Genomic DNA, 20,743 nt, shown 5'->3' with positions numbered 1-20,743 from the left:
TTAGTCCAGGAATATGTTTACTGTAATCTGGGTCCGGGAAACCGGCCCTGTGTATTTAAGTAATTCTTAAGGATGCATGTGTCTGATGTGGAGTAGCATTTAAGAGGGTGTTTAGTAGGCTGCCTAGGCCTAATAAAAAGTAAATAGTGTTGCTGACGGTTGGGATCTTGTCATGTGGAGTGATGGTGTATGTGAATTTGTTAAATGGGTAAAGTACAAATCCAATTGGTTATCTCACACTAAGTAACCCCAGTCCATTAGACTGCATTGCAAATGGTGATATTCACAGTCAATCTTGAAGTCATTTGGTGAATTGTGTTGAATCTGATGGTGATTCATGACTATATGAATAGCTGTTGGGAATAAGAGTGAATGGTTTTGGTGACATGGTCGTTAATACAATCTTACTATTATAATGTGAAGTGCTACATAGAACACACTTTAATCAATAAAATGTTTTTTAAAAGATGTATATTGTGGACTGTATTATTGCCAACTGGACAATCCCAAATTCCCCCCAAAATACACTATCCATGTAGTCTCAAAATATATTTTTATTTTGATCTGATCAGTGCAAAATACTTTTTGTTGATAAGCAAAGGGCAATGAAAATATAGTATAGAATCTATACTTTCATACAAAACAGCTCTATAGATTGAAGCAGATCATTTTATCTGTGTCCGGTTGGCCCTGGCTGATCCGGCTTGTTCACTTCCTCCCAAATGCAGATCAGATCGGCTAGGAAGGTCTGGATCTGTCAAACAAGAACAGTCAAATAACAGCCATATTAGTTCTTATTTGAACATACTGGTCTAGTGGAAATGCCCTCTGGCTACCAGACGGAGTTGATGAATGAGTAATATAGAGGATTCACAATTTATGCAAATGTATAGTCAATATGATATGATATCCGCTATATATTCTGGCAGATGAAGGAAATCCCTGTGATCAGAGACAGGTAAATTATATATCAGAGCACAATCGCCATATCAGGTCACTAATCATTTCTATCCCTCCCCCATCTATGCCCTATGATGTGCTGTGAGTTCATGAGTAATGAGTCGTGAGTTAACAGTAGGCTAAAGTACCTTCTCCAGCTGCTTAATTGTGTCCTCTGGGGCAACAGGTGATTCCCCAGTGTCTTTCGCCCTCTTGCACACACACTGGTACAGATTGAGAGTGGCCATCTTGATTGTGCCCAACAGCAGTGTCTTCTTGGCAGCTGTGTTCTGAATGTGGGCCCATCTTGACTCCTGTATATCAAGAGATAAATGATCATCCTTTGATCAGACTCTCTTAGTTCCCTTTGAGGACACTCAAGGCTGGTGTCCCGAACACAGACAAAAGGGGATGTTCAGGACTAGCTTTATTAATCTGTGTCTGGGAAACTGTCCCTCAGAGATCAATCACTGTAAAATACACATAGGGAGAGTGATCATCTCATGTCTCACCCAGATCATGCCCTCAGCACGGGCCTTGTCCAGCTGGCTCTGTAGCTGGGCCAGAGTGTTGTTGTAGTGCAGCAGGGTGTCATTGCTCTGCTCTATGAAGCGGGCTAGCTGGGCCCGGGTGTTCTCCGTGCTGTCCTGGTTCTGCTGGGTGGTCCGCACCAAGTCCTCCCGGGTCAGCATCAACGTGTCGTAGCGAGACATCACCTGTCGGGCCTCCTGAAACTGAGACACACAAAAGGAATTCCAAATCAACCCCTAGCCCCTACGGCCTAGGCACTTGTGTAGACCTAGGAGGATTGGACAGGTGTCAGCAATATGGCTACAATATTCCACCTGGCTTATCACAGGGCAAGATGGAGCCACCACCATATTGCTCCAGTCTGGTCAGATACAAGTGGCTAGGTATTGGTTTGTCTGTGAAGGCCAGTCAAATCACACACTACCTCAGAGTTCTTCTAATCCTCAGTATGACCTACCCGTTCACTGGCCTGTACCACTTTATCCAAGTAATGGGGGTATATGGCGTTCTTCTGCACTCGTTTCTCCAGACGGTCCCTCTCTTTGACAAGAGCTTTCGTCTCCTCCTGGAGAGTGACCAGGTCCACCTGCTTCTGATTGGTCAGTTCCCGCTCTCGGCTGGCCTTCCTAACAGCTCGACATCGTTTCACCTCGTTCTCCTGAATGAGATCATGGAAGAGGATGACCAATTCATCTTGAAGTCTGACTGATGGGTAGACTACAGGAGGGGGTCCATTGTTTAGTCTACGAAGTGATGTTCAGAAGCTATGACACTACCTTCAGAAAGTTGTCAAATTTCTGCAGATATTCCTTCATCTGGCCCTCCTTCTCTATGAGCTCATCCTTGCGGATTCTCAGGGCTCTGAGAGTTGACTCAAAATCCTGGAACCCAAACAGAATGTGAAGTGAGACCATATCATACGGGAGGATTGTGTTGTACGATTTTGGCTTATAATTTTATTGCCAGGAGTTGTTTGAGGTACGAGACACATTTCTTGAAATGGATTTCACCTCTCTTTGCAATGTCATAGCATTGTTGACCTCCATGGCCTCCCGTCTCTTCTGCAGGAGACGGGAGGAAGGAGCCAGCATCTCATCTGCTGCGGACGTGGCCTTCCTGTCAAAATGGTCGGTGGAGATTGACTATCTTATTTCTTCTTGACATAACATTATCATTAGCAGAAGGCTCACGGTTTGTGTAGTGAGAGGAAAGTAATACATTCATGGAACAGATAGCAGCTTCTAACATAGGATAAAAAGTTCCTAAAATGTCTAGGTTAAATGTCACATTTTTACTCACAATAGCTGGTCTCGAAGGTTCTCTCCAAAATAACTTTTGAAATAGTCTGACAAATTTACAGACATGTTTATAATCTACTAATAATACTTGTTCATAAATAAGAAAATTGATAATTCAAGGCCTAATGTTATTGTTTTGACTATTTATGTGGGTGGCTTTAGAAAGCCAATGAGTTTCACAGAATCTTGAGTCAGAAAATAACAATGGTCTCATAGCAACTACTACAAATAAAAACAGAATGGACAGAATGATGGTCATAAATGGCCTGTTTTCTGGCAAGCTCCACTCATGGCAAGCTCTAGAAAGTTGTATACGGTAATTTAAAAAGCCTAGTGGAGCACTATTGGCAATCAAGTTAGTGTGCTAAAATTACAAAACATTTTTGGATGCATAAAACATTAGGGTACAGAGTATGGTCAGAGATTGATAATAAATATTTATTGTTTACAAGTAAATCTGGAATACAATGTATAAAGCTTTGTCACATTCTGATAGCATGGGCTTTTCTTTTATACATTTCAATGAGATGACAGGAGCTCAGAGGGATCCAAGTTACGGATGTATTTCCACAGGATATTGTCCTTGAAGCAGGAAAACAATTGATGAATGCATATTATACATATATTACAGAGCTTTGTCAAAGCACGACAAGAGGTAATACGGGATTTCTTAATGACAATTAAGTCATATCCATCTGAAATTGAAGTTAAATAATTAGCATAAACTGAATAAAACATAAGTATTGAACAACTAAAAGTACAACACTGGGAGAATATTGAATATTATTTTAACTGATTGATGTAACTGCTTTGAGAGAAAACTAAAACGCAAACCAACAACAAATAATTAAGTTAATTTCTTACACCAGTCTCAAACATTAAACTGAGATGTTGACAATTGACAAGGGCAAAGTACCCTGTTTTTTACAATCCTGCAAAAACATTGTAAAGAAAACATTTTCCCAACCCCTGATTACAATCAACTCTTTTCTCCACTTTCAGTTACTGGACATATTTTTGTGCAATAACTATCATTTCCATGTTAACAAATTGCAAATGAATCTGTAATGATATCATCAGATATTTAAGAGTTTGTTTCATGTTGCAGTGCAGCATAATAACTGTGCATATTTTTAATAATAATTTGGTGGGTGCTTATATTTGTCCCATTTTACAAATGTACAAGTGCGTATTAATAAGCATGTGTGAACTGGAAATGTGTTTTTTTTGCATATCCCACTCTCCCTGAGACACCCTCGGAGAGTGGGATCACGGCCCGGGTCTGCCATTATCAACAGCGGCCCTGGACCAATTAGGGTTAAGTGCCTTGCTCAAGGGCACAGACAGATTTTTTCACCTTGTTGACTGGGGGATTCAAAACTAGTGACCTTTCAGTTACTGGCCCAACGCTCTAACCGCTAGGCTGCCTGCCACTCTAGCATTTTAGAGATGCTTAAATGCACAATCCCATTTGGAATTATAGATACAAAAGCAAACAAATGGAAAACATACGAGCTATTGCAGCAGGGAGTTAAAACTCCATAATTATCACACATAAGCACTAATTGTCAAGAACAGGACGGATCAGAGAATAATAAACACCTATTAATACTTTACCAGTGTAACCCTTAGTACCCCTTTTACCAAATAGAAAAATTTCAAATAACTGTTCACAAGGGCAGCAAGCACGTTATGTAGTCAGTGAGTATGGAGAATACAGTAGTTACTGTGATTGATGACTTTGTAAAGACCAGTTACTTCCAAGCAACATTGTGGTACGCACGTAGGCTACAACTACATTTGAAATGCCAAGGAAAATATGTGATGTAAATGTATTTAGATTGTTGTGCGAGTTTAACATTTTTACTGTTTGGAGTAAAAATAGGAGGTCCTGCTACAAAATAATAGGTTTGATTGTGTAATCCTCCTTAACTTGGACTACTTCAATAGAGGGGAGAAAAAAATTGAATCTTGTTCGAATTCCTCATATACATACATTTCACAATATAGCATCAAATTAATCATGAAGTTGGCGTAGTGTCTAGCATGCACTGAAAAAGACAAATACATAATCATAGGTGAGATAATGCAACTTGAGTACCACTGTAGACAGTAGGCAGACCCCGGCTATGGTTAATTCTGATGGGATGTTTAGAAGAGGCAGACAGTCCAGAAATGAAGGATGTTTTATGCCTTACTTTAAGAGTCAGTGGAGGAGGCCAGGGCGGGTCAGTCTGCTGGGACTAGGATTTAAACACATAATTGCACACTAAAACATCCCAACATCAGGCTTTTCTTTCCATCAATAAGACAGACCTGTCCTTAGAGCATACTTACCAGAATGCCCTCATTAGAAGGGAAAGGGAAGGTTTTGTAGGACAGTTTGTCTTTAGAGCTTAGAACTCCTCGTGAACATTCCGGGCATAGTCCATGAGCTTGCTGCCAGTGAAGTATTCGCTGTACTTGAGAATCTCCTCCAGTTCCAAGTTGTGGTTCTGGTTCTCGTCGGCCACAGCGATCATCTGCTTAGCCTCGTTCAACGCGTTGTACTCGTTCATCGGGTCCATGTACTCCTGGAGAGCAGAGAGAGCATGAGAAAAAGACGGGGGGAGAAGGAAACAGTGTAAATATGTTATAATTTTTAAAAACATTTTCGGCATGGAAAAACACTTTCAGTGTAAACTTAAACTACTAAAATAATATACAAAGTATGTAGAAAAGATAATGGACCTATATATTTTTTAATAATATCTTTGAGATCTAATGAGCACTAAAATAAAAACTACAGTCGAGGAGAATTGAGAATTCCAAAAACAATTAATTTAGCAGTATTTATTTTTGTTATTATGTTTGAGCAAAAGAACACAGCATTAGCCATGGCAAAATGCATAGAATGGCAGGAACTTTGTGTTATTTGCAGGAAATTTGCTTTTAAAACTGCAAAAGTTGCTTAAGTTTCTCTCAGCTCCATGGAGAAATTTGTAGAATGCAGGAAATTGGCAAAAAAAGAATCTCTACATCGCCAAGATGGGGGCCTCTAAAATGTTCTGTAAAGTTCAGCCACGCCCCCTACCACACCCTTCTAAGCCCCTTTTTTATCCGGAAAAACCCTGCCATCAGGTCCTGCAGTATAACCAGCACACACGGCACCCACCTCTAGTTCCTCCATGGTTACGATGCCGTCATGGTTGCCATCGATGACCTCCTGAAACTCCTTCTTCCTCTCTCGTACCCAGTCATCATCGATGTCCTGAGCCTGCTGGTTCTCCACAGTGCCCATGGGCAGGGAGATGAACTCAGACAGAGTCAGCTTCTTGTTACCATCCTGGTCTGTAAAAACAACACAAAATACACATCACACTAAAATAGCATTATAGTAACACTTTTCATGATTGATCATGATCATCCAAAACTTATGTATTCATTCTGCATATTTGTCTTCAACCTTTAATTCATTCTCATACTCTATCACTTATACTAAAACGTATAGCATTATACATAGAAACAATAAACTGAATTCAAATCAAAACTAATTTGAGCGAGTAGAGTAGAACGTACCTAGGTCGCGAACAATCTCCTTGACCATGTATTTGAGCATTCCTTTGCTGTGCTCTGGGTGCAGGAAGGAGAGGAACTCTTCCTCGTTCAGCAGCTGGTCGGCTGGGGGGTTATCAGCCTGGAACCAGCGGTCCTTCAGATTCTCCAGCACCTCCTGGGCTGCAAAGAGACAGTAAATACAAGCATTACTGGCAGAGTTAGGGGAAATAGGCTACTATCAGGGGTGTGATCAGGACAACATCGAAAATTAGAAAGAAAACTGATATTGGTTTGGGGGGGGTAGGTCAGTTTCAATGATATTATGAACAGAATACAGTCAAGAAAAGCCAGAATTCCTGATTTATCAGTAGAAATGCATGGACTACAACTAAAGTAGTGTGGTGCAGATTGTATTGTTGTGGATTAACTTACTCTCCTCGTCCACCTTCAGTTCTTCACTGTTCTTTATCTTGTCAGCCATCTCCTTCTTGTTGAATCCTTTGCTGGCCAGAAACTTTACCCGGTATTCATCCCATGTCACATGGCCTATGAGGAGAATATAACGGTTTAGGGACTGGCGCTAGACTGTGTAGGAAGGATTTTGAGGCAGTTTTGGGAAACAGTGCTGTCATGTCATCAGGTCTGAGATGTATTGTGGCCCACACATATCAGGTCTGAGGCCTTACAGTAGGACATCAGTGTTGATAACAAACGCATTGCTCTCAATCAATAGGTCACCATCATGGCTATGTATCAGGGTGGTATTCATTAGGCCACAGCTACAGAAAATGAAAACGATTGGTTATTGTTGGACAAGTCCAGGTAGTCCCTCCTTGTTTCACTCTGTTTTCTTCCGTTTTGGTGCCTAATGAATAAGACCCAGATAAGAATGTCCTCTCGCTTACCATCTCCATCTGGGTCCACAGCATGGAAGCTCATCTTGTTCTCTCTCACAGCCTCCTGGAAGTGTTCCTCTGTCTTCTCCACGATCCAGCGCTGCATCTCCTTGGCACTGACGCTCTTATCATTATTAATGTCCACCCTAAGGACGAAAGCCTAGTGTTGAGACCTTGTCGATCTACAGTTTTACATTTAGGTAATTTAGCTAGAAGACGCTCTTATCCACAGCGACTTTCAAAACACAAACACTCAAATGGAGTATCAAGTTCAAGTAGTTTATTAAAATCCACTATCATATATCTGCTTCAGCCCCAAACCCAGATCATTTTGGATAGTTTTGTAACTGAGTAAGATGCAACCTTAGCTCAAAATATGCTTTCAAAGGTTTCAGCTTTCATGCTTTTCCAACACAGTCATTCCTTTGCCATATAGGGTCAAAATAATGGAACGGTAGTGAGGATTTGTCAAGGAACCTGGACGTTTGGCAAGGGTGACAAGTAGGATTAAAATATCTGGACTGTTTCGCTTCAACAGTATTTATAAATCAGCCTCCTAGCTTTTACTACATGGCACCTAGCTTACCCAGTATGGGGTAGATAAGGCCAGATATTTACTTAGACTGCTGTGGTTGACCTATTAGATGCACGCACTTCTTCATTCTCAGGAACACTGCTTTGTTTATCATAACAGATAGCCTAGCCTCACTTGTTTAAAATAGGAACCTGACCATGAACGGTGTACACATTAACTGGATGTGTATAGGCTACATAGACATGGTCCAAACTCCCAACTAAGAAATGTGGATTTATCATATTACAACCTTGCATCTACACACCATTTCACAATTTGACCTACACAAAAGTCAGCTGAAAATAGTGGAAAAAAAGACAGACACTCCACAAAGCTAAAACTGGGTCAACATTAGGTGAATGTACTCAACTCAGAGAGTATGTACATGACTCATGAGTCATGAAATTGAAAGCCAGTCATCCCCACTTACTTGCTGAAGATGTCAATGAGCTTGTTCCTGTTCCTCTTGGGCTCAGAGTCCTCTTCAAACTCCTCCATCTCCTTACCCAGGAACACCTCCTGATGGAAGTCCTTGTTGATATGACCGTCCATCTCCAGCTTCATCCCGTTCAGATGGTCTGGGGGAAGGATCTCATTCTCCTCTTTATTGGTGGGGTTGTTCTTGTCCTTCAGGGATGACATGTTAGCTGGCCGGGCATGGACGTCCATGGTGTTGTGGAGCAGGCAGATCAGGGCCATGGACACAGCCAGAAGGTGTCTGCACCAAGCCGTCCTCCAGTAGTTAGCCATGGCTTCTTCCAAGTTCAGTGTCCTTGCTTGCGCACGGACTGATGAATACACCTGTCTACACAACAACACTGGGTAAGGTGGCTAGCTTCATCACGGACTTTAATAGTGTTGTTCTTGGCTAGCTAGTCATAACGAGGACAGCAATCATTTTTGCCACCCGCACTGCATGGTCGAAGCGGGAGAAGAAGAGAAGCTCAATCGGAGTCCATCAAAACATCCAAATGGTCTAAACCATTAAATTATGAGACGGGGTGAAATCAAAAGTTGTGCCTATTTTTAAAGATAAATATTGATCATTACTAGCTCTAACACTTTTAATTCATTAGTGGGAGATGGTGCCTACATACACCATAGACACACACAGAAGTAATCTTAGACAGATCCAGCTCAGAGGCCCAGATCATGAGCTCCATCAGCAGCAGATTTGAATGTAGAATGGAAAATTACTGTGATTATGCAACAAATGGAGCCCATGTATCTAGATACATTTCGAATATTTCTGAAACGGAAAGATGCACATTAGGGATGTAACAATTCACTGATAGGCATCGGTCCCCGGTTTAAATGTTTATGATACTAGTGCATCAGTCCGAGTGAGCCCAACCCGATCCAAATTAAGCAAGCATCGGTCAGAAAACGGATTAAAACGTTAAGAATCGCCGCTCAGTAATGTTTTTTACTCATTGTTTTATTCCGAAAATATATCTTATCTGTTGCGTCTGAATTGATGCGTCCAGCTCAGTAGCCTACCAAACTTTTATGCATGTAACTGCCTATGACTGTCAGATAACAACAGTGCGGGAGACACAGCTGCTCGCGCCAACAAGAGGTAGGCCTATCCTAGAGGACTAAACCCCATGGTGAAGGAAGTTTCTAATGAACTTCAACAGCTGGAGCCGATACCAGGCTTTGTGGAGTCTAGCTCTGACTACATCGAGTCGCCCAAGGCTAATACTTCAAAAAATTTAAATTATGCAACGCCCACCTTGTAATTTTAAATACCATTACCGACTGATGCCATCTTAGAGCAACAGCAATGAGCAAACAGTCATTGGTTGTATTTAATTAACATTTCTTGAAAAAGTATGGATTTCAGCAAACAAAGAAAGGCACGCAACTACAGAGGACAAATATACAAGGTTAGCGTTTCATAATTTACATTTTTTAAAGTATTGATCTTGGGCAAATCGATGTAGTCAGAGCTAGATTACACAAAGCCTGGTCTCGGCTCCATGCTGTTGGTGAAGTTCATCATAAACTTCCTTTACCATGGAGTGGAGTTTAGTCTGCAAGGCCTATCCCTGTTCTAGGCTATTCGTACATCTGCACCTTCAGATGCGTGTAAAATGGCTTTTGCAATGTATAGCTTTGCATAGGCTTTATTAGTAAAGCATAGACTTTATTAGTTGAGTGAAAACCAATGTAATTTGCTAGTTCGTTGTTACCAAATGCGCTGTAGAGAATGGTGTTTTACCGGAGTGGACACACAACTCACATCCAACTGCTGATTGGGGTTTTTAAATCGATCAGATTTTATTTAGATTGTTCAGGTTCACCATAATAACTGGTTTTGGTAGCTTTAGTGTAAACATCAGTGTATTTGGTCATTTCTACATGAACAGGGTAATTTCATCAAGAACAGCAATACTTTTTTGGAGTTACTCATGGCCATATTTGTCGGAGCGTGAGAAGCTTGGTGCGTGTAAGGCTTACCAACCCAATGATCTAATACGATCGTTCAAGTTGAATAACATAATATTTGTTTCAATTTCTAAATGTTCTGGTTCACTTGTAAAATTGAAAAATAGAAACTGAGTTAACATTTTTCAACCCTCTACAATTAAGATTTTGATATTGTTTTTCAAATTTACCTTGTGTCGTTTGAAAAATCAACATTGAAATATTGGTGCGAGTGTTCAAGTGGACGCTACTATTACAGTGCGCAGGGAGAGACACTACTCATCCAAAGTGGTAAATGAATGGGGTCCTTTGGATGAGAAATATCTCACACACACAGGACAGCAGGTAAAGGCGAGTGCTGTGAGTCATGGCCTGTGGCCCTTTGGAGGCGAGGCGAGGCCTGCATGCACGTACAGTGGCTCTGCCCCACCTGTTTAGCTTTTTTTTTTAAATACATTTTTTTTGTTTAAATCACTAAAAAGAAAAAATAATGTGCCTGTTTTGCATGTTATTTTGGCATTAATAGGTGTCACATATCAGTTTGCAAACAATGTAAAAAAACAACAACATTGGAGTTAATAAAACTGCATACAAACATGGTCTCTTTTTTGCTTTCTTGAGTATGGCAGCTCCAAAATGCAGGTGTTTCAGCCTAGCTCAGTGCTTTCTGTGGTGGAGGGGCAGCCAGCGTAAAATACAGAGCGTAGGGGTTGGTAATGTTCTCTAGTTGCGCCTTGATTGGCTCAGTGTTCTGTTACTCATGGGGACACTACGTCACCGCAAAATCTACAGGGAGAGCTAGAATGTTCAAACCCCCTTGGGTGCTGCCATAGAGTTACATTAGAAGTGCCCATCCAAGAAGGCTCAAGGTCATTGGCTACAGATAAAATGACGTCAACTCACGTTATATCTACCGTAGCTTTGACTGGACTGATCATGTCAACATCATACTTGCAAAATCTTAGCTAGCAAGCTAGACAAGCAGTCATCATCCTGAATCATGTCTACAATCTACTGGCATATCATTTTCAATCCTTGTCATATGAAGAGAAATTATAGATAAAAACGTATCATGCTCACCGGCCATTGGACATTAAACAATGAGTGGTTTTGAAGGAATCAGGGGCTAACTGCAAGCGTTGCAAGGCAATCACTATTTAGCTTCCCCTGCCTGCTATTCGGTGGAAAGGGTGTGTGGTCCAAGTCTGGGTTTAAGGATCTCTTTTCCAAGCTTAAAAAAAGAATCAATATTCACACGCAACACCATGGGCCAGAAAAGGTTCAATATATTGACCATGCTGTCAATCCAGGATGACTTCTGCCGCGTTCAAAACAACTAGAAACTCGGAAATCTCTGACTTCAATAAGTTCAAGACAACTGGGAACTCGGGAAAAAACGAGCTCCGACTGGGAAAATATATTTTGAATGGTCAACCAACTCGGAATTCCAAGTCGGGAACTCAGGCCTCTTTCTAGAGCGCCGACCTGAAGATCACTGATGTCATGATTCATGATCCAATTTGTAAGTCGCTCTGGATAAGAGCGTCTGCTAAATGATGTAAATGTAATGATTCGACCTTGTTTTTTTCCAGAGTTTCCAGTTGTCTTGAAAGCACCATCAATCCAGACAATACCAGACTTTGATGACAAAGTTCCATGACAAAATTTGCCCACAAGGACCGCCGCACCACCTTCCTGTTCAAATGAGCACAGCACAACAGTGAGTCCAAAAATGTATTGTATGCTGCTGCATAAATGATGTAATATGCCAGGGAGATACAGTGGGGAGAACAAGTATTTGATACACTGCCGATTTTGCAGGTTTTCCTACTTACAAAGCATGTAGAGGTCTGTCATTTTTATCATAGGTACACTTCAACTGTGAGAGACGGAATCTAAAACAAAAATACAGAAAATCACATTGTATGATTTTTAAGTAATTAATTTGCATTTTATTGCATGACATAAGTATTTGATACATCAGAAAAGCAGAACTTAATATTTGGTACAGAAACCTTTGTTTGCAATTACAGAGATCATACGTTTCCTGTAGGTCTTGATCAGGTTTGCACACACTGCAGCATGGATTTTGGCCCACTCCTCCATACAGACCTTCTCCAGATCCTTCAGGTTTCAGGGCTGTCGCTGGGCAATACAGAATTTCAGCTCCCTCCACAAAGATTTTCTATTGGGTTCAGGTTTGGAGACTGGCTAGGCCACTCCAGGACCTTGAGATGCTTCTTACGGAGCCACTCCTTAGTTGCCCTGGCTGTGTGTTTCAGGTCGTTGTCATGCTGGAAGACCCAGCCACGACCCACCTTCAATGCTCTTACTGAGGGAAGGAGGTTGTTGGCCAAGATCTTGCGATACATGGCCCCATCCATCCTCCCCTCAATACGGTGCAGTCGTCCTGTCCCCTTTGCAGAAAAGCATCCCCGAAGAATGCTGTTTACACCTCCATGCTTCACGGTTGGGATGGTGTTCTTGGGGTTGTACTCATCCTTCTTCTTCCTCCAAACACGGCGAGTGGAGTGTAGACCAAAAAGCTCTATTTTTGTCTCATCAGACCACATGACCTTATCCCATTCCTCCTCTGGATCATCCTGATGGTCATTGGCAAACTTCAGACGGGCCTGGACATGCGCTGGCTTGAGCAGGTGGACCTTGAGTGCGCTGCAGGATTTTAATACATGACGGCATAGTGTGTTACTAATGGTTTTCTTTGAGACTGTGGTCCCAGCTCTCTTCAGGTCATTGACCAGGTCCTGCCGTGTAGTTCTGGGCTGATTCCTCATGATCATTGATGCCCCACGAGGTGAGATCTTGCATGGAGCCCCAGACCGAGGGTGATTGACCGTCATCTTGAACTTCTTCCATTTTCTAATAATTGCGCCAACAGTTGTTGCCTTCTCACCAAGCTGCTTGCCTATTGTCCTGTAGCCCATCCCAGCCTTGTGCAGGTCTACAATTTTATCCCTGATGTCCTTACACAGCTCTCTGGTCTTGGCCATTGTGGAGAGGTTGGAGTCTGTTTGATTGAGTGTGTGGACAGGTGTCTTTTATACAGGTAACGAGTTCAAACAGGTGCAGTTAATACAGGTAATGAGTGGAGAACAGGAGGGCTTCTTAAAGAAAAACGAACAGGTCTGTGAGAGCCGGAATTCTTACTGGTTGGTAGGTGATCAAATACTTATGTCATGCAATAAAATGCAAATTAATTACTTAAAAATCATACAATGTGATTTTCTGGATTTTTGTTTTAGATTCCGTCTCTCACAGTTGAAGTGTACCTATGATAAAAATTACAGACCTCTACATGCTTTGTAAGTAGGAAAACCTGCAAATTCGGCAGTGTATCAAATACTTGTTCTCCCCACTGTATGTATACTGTAGCTAAGAAAGTAATACTAAGTGTATGTTGTGTAGTAAGCTGTTAGTAGCCCATGTGCCTCACCCTAATCATTTGGTCCCCTTCCCCCTCATAACTTAGCCTACTGTTCGGACTTGGTGGTGCACATGTTTGGTGGTGCACATGTTGGTGGTGCACATACCCTGTTTTAGAGAAATGTCATCAAATGTTGTAAGAGCATTCATTGTCTGCTTATTTGTCCCCTTTATTTATCCTACGGTTCGGACTTGGTGTACAGGGAGAACACTGTAAGAACAGCCCATGTTCTGAATTCTGTCGCTGTACATTTCAAAAGTGCTGAACAAATAGTTATATTGACTACATCCGTCCTAGCTCGCTCATTAATGTCTTAATCGAAATTACGGATTGCCTCTTATCTGCTCATCGTTCCCTTATGCTATAGTTGGTACATCTCAATTGTCAGTAGAAACCACATTTGTTTAAGCAAGTCAACCATATCAGTTATGTTTTGTTTTTTTAAGGCAGTAAATGAGGCTGAATGAACTGTTTTGCTGCCAGACAAGGCTCCGCTGATAGCCAGGTGTAGTGGTGGTAAGGATTCACTTCATGGTGCTGAAAAAGAGAGCTCTGCTGTTGGGACAGCTTATGTAGGCCCTAACAGTTTGTGGGCACCGTTTGCAACCGTTATAGTGTAATTAATGTATTGTTTAGTGTTGTGTAGTTGCTTTGCTGGCTTGCATCAACAAACAAAAAAATATGTTGCGTTTGCCCCACCCAGATTTACATGCTAAAATCGCCACTGTGCACGTATAACAGGCGTCACTGCACACACACACCAAGTTCCCCCTGCAACTTCATAATATACTCTATTAAAATGGCCATGATGCGATATGAGCACACCCAAATGAAGAAACTCTTTGCACTGTCACTGACTGTGAAGAGACCTGGGACTGAGCTCCTTTCAGTCTGCTCTCCGAATTCGCTACAACGTTCTGCTGCCTAACCTAGGCAAACACCTTGCATAACCTACAGTAGCTTAGAAAGTCTAACAGCTAGGCCTATATGACGAAAGGGACGTTCAGAATAGGGGGGGGGAACAAAAAAATCTGTGAGTAATGGCAATGACCTTATCCATGGTGCTTTACTAACAGTATTTCATCCTAATGATTGTAGGCTAATTATCTTTAGAGATTAGATCAATGATCATAGGCTATAGAAATAATCACTGATCTAACATGACACGGTTGCCTAGCGTAAAATCTCCTTTCACGCATCCATCGGTGAGGTCTTCAAGGATGGTAGGAATGAAGGATACATAGGTTATCCCAAAACAGGGGCATCGTCTCCATTATAGGCTATGCATTTGTCTCTGCTATACTGCTAATGGCTACTTGTTCAACTTAGTGGCTAGTGTCTACTCTAGACCTGTAATAGGTTATAATAATGGACATTCAAATTGCTGTCTCAAACAACGCTTTATCCGACCCCATGCCTCGTCCATCACAGGGGTTCGGGGGTAGCCTGTGAGCCCGACAGGGACACGCAATCTGTGCATTAGCCTACATTCACAAGATAATAAGGCCTATGAGGCTACTTCATTGGAAGTGTACATAAAACATAATGTCATTATGCAATGATTTGTAAGTTAACCTTCTGTTTCGACATATAGTGCATTCGGAAAGTATTCAGACCCCTTGACTTTTTCCACATTTTGTTATGTTACAGCCCTATTCTAAAATTGATTTAAATTGTATTGTATTTTTTTCATCAGTCTACACACAATACCCCATAATGACAAAGCAAAAACTATTTTTTTGAAATTCTTGCAAATAAAAAAATAAAAGATAGCTTATTGACATAAGTATTCAGACCCTTTGCTTTGAGACTCGAAATCGAGTTCAGGTGCATCCTGTTTCCATTGATCATCCTTGAGATGTTTCTACAACTCGATTGGAGTCCACCTGTGGTAAATTCAATTGATGGGACATGTTTTGGAAAGGCACACACCTGTCTATATAAAAGGTCAAACAGTTGACAGTGCATGTCAGAGCAAAAACCAAGCTACGGGGGTCAAAGGAATTGTCCGTAGAGCTCCGAGACAGGATTGTGTCGAGGCACAGATCCGGGGAAGGGTACCAAAAAATGTCTGCAGCATTGAATGTCCCCAAGAACACAGTGGCCTCCATCATTCTTCAATGGAAGACGTTTGGAACCACCAAGACTCTTCCTAGAGCTGGCCGCCGAGCCAAACTGAACAATCGGGGAGAAGGGCCTTGGTCAGGGAGGTGACCAAGAACCCAATGGTCACTCTGAAAGAGCTCCAGAGTTCCTCTGTGGAGATGGGATAACATTCCAGATGGACAACCATCTCTGCAGAACTCCACCAATCAGGCCTTTTACGGTAGTGTGGCCAGACGGAAGCCACTCCTCAGTAAAAGGCACATGACAGCCCGCTTGGAGTTTGCCAAAAGGCACCTAAAGGCCTCTAAGACCATGAGAAACAAGATTCTCTGGTCTGATGAAACCAAGATTGAACTATTTGGCCTGAATGCGACCCGTCACGTCTGGAGGAAACCTGGCACCATCCCTACAGTGAAGCATGGTGGTGGCAGCATCATGCTGTGGGGATGTTTTTCCAGCGGCAGGGACTGAGAGACTAGTCAGGATTGAGGGAAAGATTAACGAAGCAAAGTACAGAGAGATCCTTGATGAAAACCTGCTCCAGAGCGCTCAGGACCTCAGACTGGAGCGAAGGTTCACCTTCCAACAGAACAACAACCCCAAGCACACAGCCAAGACAAAGCAGGAGTGGCTTCGGGACAAGTCTCTGAATGTCCTTGAGTGGCCCAGCCAGAGGCCGGACTTGAACCCGATCGAACATCTCTGGAGAGACCTGAAAATAGCTGTGCAGCGATGCTCCCCATCCAACCTGACAGAGCTTGAGAGGATCTGCAGAGAAGAATGGGAGAAACTCTCCAAATACAGGTGTGCCAAGCTTGTAGCGTCATACCCAAGAAGACTCAAGGCTGTAATCGCTGCCAAAGGTGCTTCAACAAAGTACTGACAAGAATTTCTACAAAACGTTTTGCTTTGTCATTATGGGTTAGTGTGTGTAGATTGATGAGGGGAAAAAAACTATTTAATCAATTTTAGAATAAGGCCTAGCCTAATGTAACAACATGTGGAAAGAGTAAAGGGGTCTGAATACTTTCCGAATGCAATGTATAGGCTAGGCCTAGCTGTTAGACTCTCTATGCAAGGTGTTGGCATACGCAGGGGATTGAGGATAACATTGTATCAAATTCAAAGGGCAGCCTGCAGGGACTGATGCGTGCAACTCCATGTCTTCGCAGTCTGTGACAGTACCAAGAGAGTTAACTCCATTCGGTGTCCTGACAAAGCACCATGGCTGTTAGAATGGTACAGCATTGGCCTCCCGAGTGGCGCAGTGGTCTAAGGCATTCTACCAGCCATGTGGTGTGTTGTCAGGACACCGAATGGAGTTAACTCTTGGTACTGTCACAGACTGCGAAGACATGGAGTTGCGCGCATCAGTCCCTGCAGGCTGCCCTTCGAATTTGCTACTAGAGACCCTGTGCCACTAGAGATCCTGTTTCGAGTCCAGGCTCTGTCGCAGCCGGCCGCGACCGGGAGACCCATGGGGCGGCGCACAATTGGCCCAGCGTCGTCCAGGTTAGGGGAGGGTTTGGCCGGCAGGGATGTTCTTGTCCCATCGTGCACTAGCGACTCCTGTGGCAGGCCGGGCGCACGCTGACACGGTCGCCAGGTGTACGGCGTTTCCTCCGACACATTGGTGTGGCTGGCTTCCGGGTTAAGCGGGCATTGTGTCAAGAAGCAGTTCGGCTCGGTTGGGTTGTGTTTCGACTCTCCCGAGTCCGTACGGGAGTTGCAGCAATGGGACAAGACTGTAACTACCATTTGGATACCACGAAAGTAGGGAGAAGGGGGTAAAAATATATATTTTAAAAAATAAAACAAAGAATGGTACAGTATTGCTTTGGGGATATCTGGTGTTTGTGTGTGTGAGAGAGAGACTGCCTCCAAGGACCACATTAAATGCACCACTTTATTTGATAGCGTAGGCAACACTAATCCACCCCGCAGTGAAGTGGTAGAGTCCAGTTGAACCACACTCACAAATCATCCCGTTTTCCCAGCCACACCAATATTTAAAACGCTCCTTTTTCAGCCAATTAAAAATAAATGAGAATGTTAAAATATATATATATATATACATTTAAAACAGTTTATTATTCAATTTCAAATTAGTGGATCAGAAAATGTAGAACTTGAGAAATTGAAACTAATATTCTATTATTCAATTTGAACAAGTGTATTAGACTGATAAGCGTTACACTGACCAAGCTCTCTAAAATTCCAAATGGTCTAAACCATTTGCTTTTGGAATGGGGTAAAATTCAAAGTTGCATTATATAAAAAAGGTGCAAAACACAGAAATCGCACCGCCATTTCCTGGTTGCTAAAATTCTAACAGTTCACCTAATTTCAGTTTATGTGACAAAACAAGCAATGTAAAAGGGTAGAGAATCATTGTACCATCTAAACTGCTGTAAAATATATTTTCAATAACCGAAAATAATGTATTTTCAGCTGTTTGAAGCTGGTGTACAAAACCAAAAGTAAGAGAAGCAAAAAACCTAAACTTAAAAATGGGAAGCATAGAAAGTGCACATAGATCACTTCTACCGTGTCTTAGAATTGCTTTCAATTAAAATGACAGATATAGAACTCCCATTTCTATGTGAATTTGGTCGGGTTGCCCAAAAAGTTACATATTGCAGCTTAAAACATGATACCTTTTACATTTTTTTCCAAGAAAATTGTTATTTCCTCCATCAGTACATTGGAGTTTAGCCATCTGGAGGATTAAATTGGAATTGTAACCAAAATGTTACCCTTTCCTCAGGAACCAAACGGAAACAAAAAGAGAAAAAGTAACGAAACGGGGATGGTCCAACCTGAATTTGTGCTATAGAAACTCTCGTTTTCATTGCAAAACATTTTAGTTTGGAGTAAACAGTTTCTGTTGCGAAACCACACGTTTTGCAACGGAATCCGACTAATGAATACACCCCAGCATAGCTAACAAGCCAGCTAACGTTTGCTGATGACAGGACAAGGCTGGACGACCTACCTGGTGTTGGGCTCCAACGACAAAATCTGGAACGTTGCTCAAAAGAAATGACAGTTAATTGAAGAGATAACGCGCTAGCTAGCTAGCCCACCTAGCAATGGCAAGAATGCATCGTCGTACGAGCAAAACCAAACTGTTTGCTAGGTTATATTTCCTGAAAACGTGGCTACTCCAAAGTTCACGCAGAAGTAAACACCTCACTCTAGCTACCGAATCAATCCACATACACAGCTAATGTTTGATTAGGTAAATTGGAGAATTTCTACTTTCAGGAAACAAGCTGCCACTCACGTCGTGTGGACACAGCATGCGTCATCACGTTGCCGTACAGATTTTTTTAAACCGAAGATTATAGTTATACTGACAAGATACATGTCTCTCCGCCCTAACAATGGGAGTCGTTGTCTACAAAGCGGCACGGAAGGATGTCTAGCTCCCGCCTATCCTGGTGGATACATCTCATTATTGTAATCCTTTAAAAAATATTCGATGAGGGTTGTTGACGTCAACCGCCTGTATTCAATGGAGAGGGAGCAATAACACTATACATAGCTATATTATGACATTTTAAATGTGTCTATTCCTTTAAATCGTGTGTCATTTTTACTCTAATTGACCTCAATAAAAAAACTCCCTGCTTGTCGGCGAAACAACGATCAAACGCCACCTGCTGGAGGGAGACAGATTTCTCGCCTATTTGGCCTCTCTTCTTCTCTGTTGTCACTCAGTTGGTGGTTTCGTCCTTCCTGATGAAATTGGTGGGGTTCGTTTTTGTATTGCTCGGTGCCCTGGGGGATTGAGTTTGCTCACGACCATTCTACAGAGAATTATCCACGCATCAGGGGAACCGAGCGTTGCCCTGTCCACCCAAATAGCGCTTGAAAACCACCAATCTGCAGTAGACTGACCACTAGCGGGGGCGTTGGGAATTGTCACATTTAAAGCCACACTGTGGGATGTGCAAGTTGGTCACTAACAAAATGTAAACTAATGCACCCCATGACATTTTCACATGCAAATAATACTTGATATCTATGAATCTGTAATGCTCAAGTTAGGAGGGCTACAATACTGATTTTAGAGGTACGAATGGGTTGTGCACTTTTTTTTTTTTTACTTCACCTCTGGGTGGCACTGTGCACGAAAGTATTATTTCTCCACAAAACCTAAGTGATGAGGCTCCATATCATCACCTCCAAGGTACAGTATCTTTAACTGTAACTAGGCTATGCAGATTTTATTTAGGCAAACTTTGAATCCATTCTTTGGGGTCTCAGTGGTTGATAAGAAATTCGGGGAAATGTTATTTTTGAAAATATGTTTTATTGGTAGGGTACACATATTTTGCAGATGTTATCGCGAAATGCTTATTTTCCTAGCTCCAACAGTGCAGTAATACCTAACAATTCAAAACAATACACGCAAATCCCCAAAATGTAAAGAAAGGAAAAAATAAATATTAAAATATTAAACAAGCAATAAAATGACATGATCAGTTCCCAGGTAGAATCCTTAGTCGCTAAATACATTTTTGGACTTGTAAATTAAAGGTAGAATTAGCGATATGACATATCTACAGAAAGTAAACAGCATAGTGGGTCCATTTCCGCAACAACTAAGAGCGTTGAAACGTGAAGCTCAACTACTCCGCTGTTTTGGTGTCCAGGCTACCAAGCTGTGAACAGCGTGAAGCGAACCCGTGCACATGCTCAGATACTGTGTGTGACTATGTGAGAGCGACGTCTCACATCTCGCTCATCTCATTATCTGCAGTGCTGCTCGTGGCAACATCATTTAGCTGAGTCTACCTTTAATGATATACAGTGTGCTCCAAATGTATTGGGACAGTGACACATTTATTGTTGTTTTGGCTATGTACTCCAGGATTTTGGATTTCAAATGATACAATGACTATGAGATTAAAGTGTAGACTATCAGCTTTAATTGCATTCATATCGGGTGAACTGTTTAAAAATTACAGTACTTTTTGTA

At 42.0% G+C, this 20,743-nt stretch overlaps 2 protein-coding genes across 2 annotated transcripts; both read right to left on the bottom strand.

Annotated features, from left to right (window-relative positions):
- Positions 1 to 536: 536 nt before the first annotated feature.
- On the bottom strand, positions 537 to 4,058 carry LOC121545763 (coiled-coil domain-containing protein 42). Its single transcript, XM_041856568.2, has 7 exons — positions 2,770 to 4,058; positions 2,481 to 2,586; positions 2,247 to 2,351; positions 1,928 to 2,128; positions 1,452 to 1,673; positions 1,089 to 1,253; positions 537 to 754 (listed from the first exon to the last, which is right to left on the bottom strand). The coding sequence occupies exons 1-7, from the start codon at positions 2,832 to 2,834 to the stop codon at positions 671 to 673; spliced, it is 948 nt and encodes a 315-aa protein (XP_041712502.2). The 5' UTR covers positions 2,835 to 4,058; the 3' UTR covers positions 537 to 670.
- LOC121545762 (45 kDa calcium-binding protein) lies at positions 4,053 to 19,192 on the bottom strand. Its single transcript, XM_041856567.2, has 7 exons — positions 18,752 to 19,192; positions 8,206 to 8,580; positions 7,211 to 7,347; positions 6,738 to 6,851; positions 6,327 to 6,485; positions 5,923 to 6,098; positions 4,053 to 5,341 (listed from the first exon to the last, which is right to left on the bottom strand). The coding sequence occupies exons 2-7, from the start codon at positions 8,523 to 8,525 to the stop codon at positions 5,165 to 5,167; spliced, it is 1,083 nt and encodes a 360-aa protein (XP_041712501.1). The 5' UTR covers positions 8,526 to 8,580; positions 18,752 to 19,192; the 3' UTR covers positions 4,053 to 5,164.
- Positions 19,193 to 20,743: the final 1,551 nt, after the last annotated feature.

This window comes from Coregonus clupeaformis, chromosome 30 (assembly GCF_020615455.1).
Source record: "Coregonus clupeaformis isolate EN_2021a chromosome 30, ASM2061545v1, whole genome shotgun sequence".
NCBI classification, from domain to species: domain Eukaryota; kingdom Metazoa; phylum Chordata; class Actinopteri; order Salmoniformes; family Salmonidae; genus Coregonus; species Coregonus clupeaformis.
The sequence above is the reverse complement of the archived record's forward strand: the minus strand, read 5'-3'. Positions and strand labels throughout refer to the sequence as shown.

Coding starts and splice junctions, on each gene's coding strand:
- LOC121545763 (XM_041856568.2), bottom strand. CDS start 2,834: ATGTCTGTAAATTTGTCAGACTATTTCAAAAGTTATTTTGGAGAGAAC. Junction 2,352..2,480: donor CTATGACATTGCAAAGAGAG/GTGAAATCCATT, acceptor TTTGGGTTCCAG/GATTTTGAGTCAACTCTCAG. Junction 2,129..2,246: donor AATTTGACAACTTTCTGAAG/GTAGTGTCATAG, acceptor GATCTCATTCAG/GAGAACGAGGTGAAACGATG.
- LOC121545762 (XM_041856567.2), bottom strand. CDS start 8,525: ATGGCTAACTACTGGAGGACGGCTTGGTGCAGACACCTTCTGGCTGTG. Junction 6,486..6,737: donor ACTGAAGGTGGACGAGGAGA/GTAAGTTAATCC, acceptor GTCTCTTTGCAG/CCCAGGAGGTGCTGGAGAAT. Junction 5,342..5,922: donor TAACCATGGAGGAACTAGAG/GTGGGTGCCGTG, acceptor TCTGCTCTCCAG/GAGTACATGGACCCGATGAA.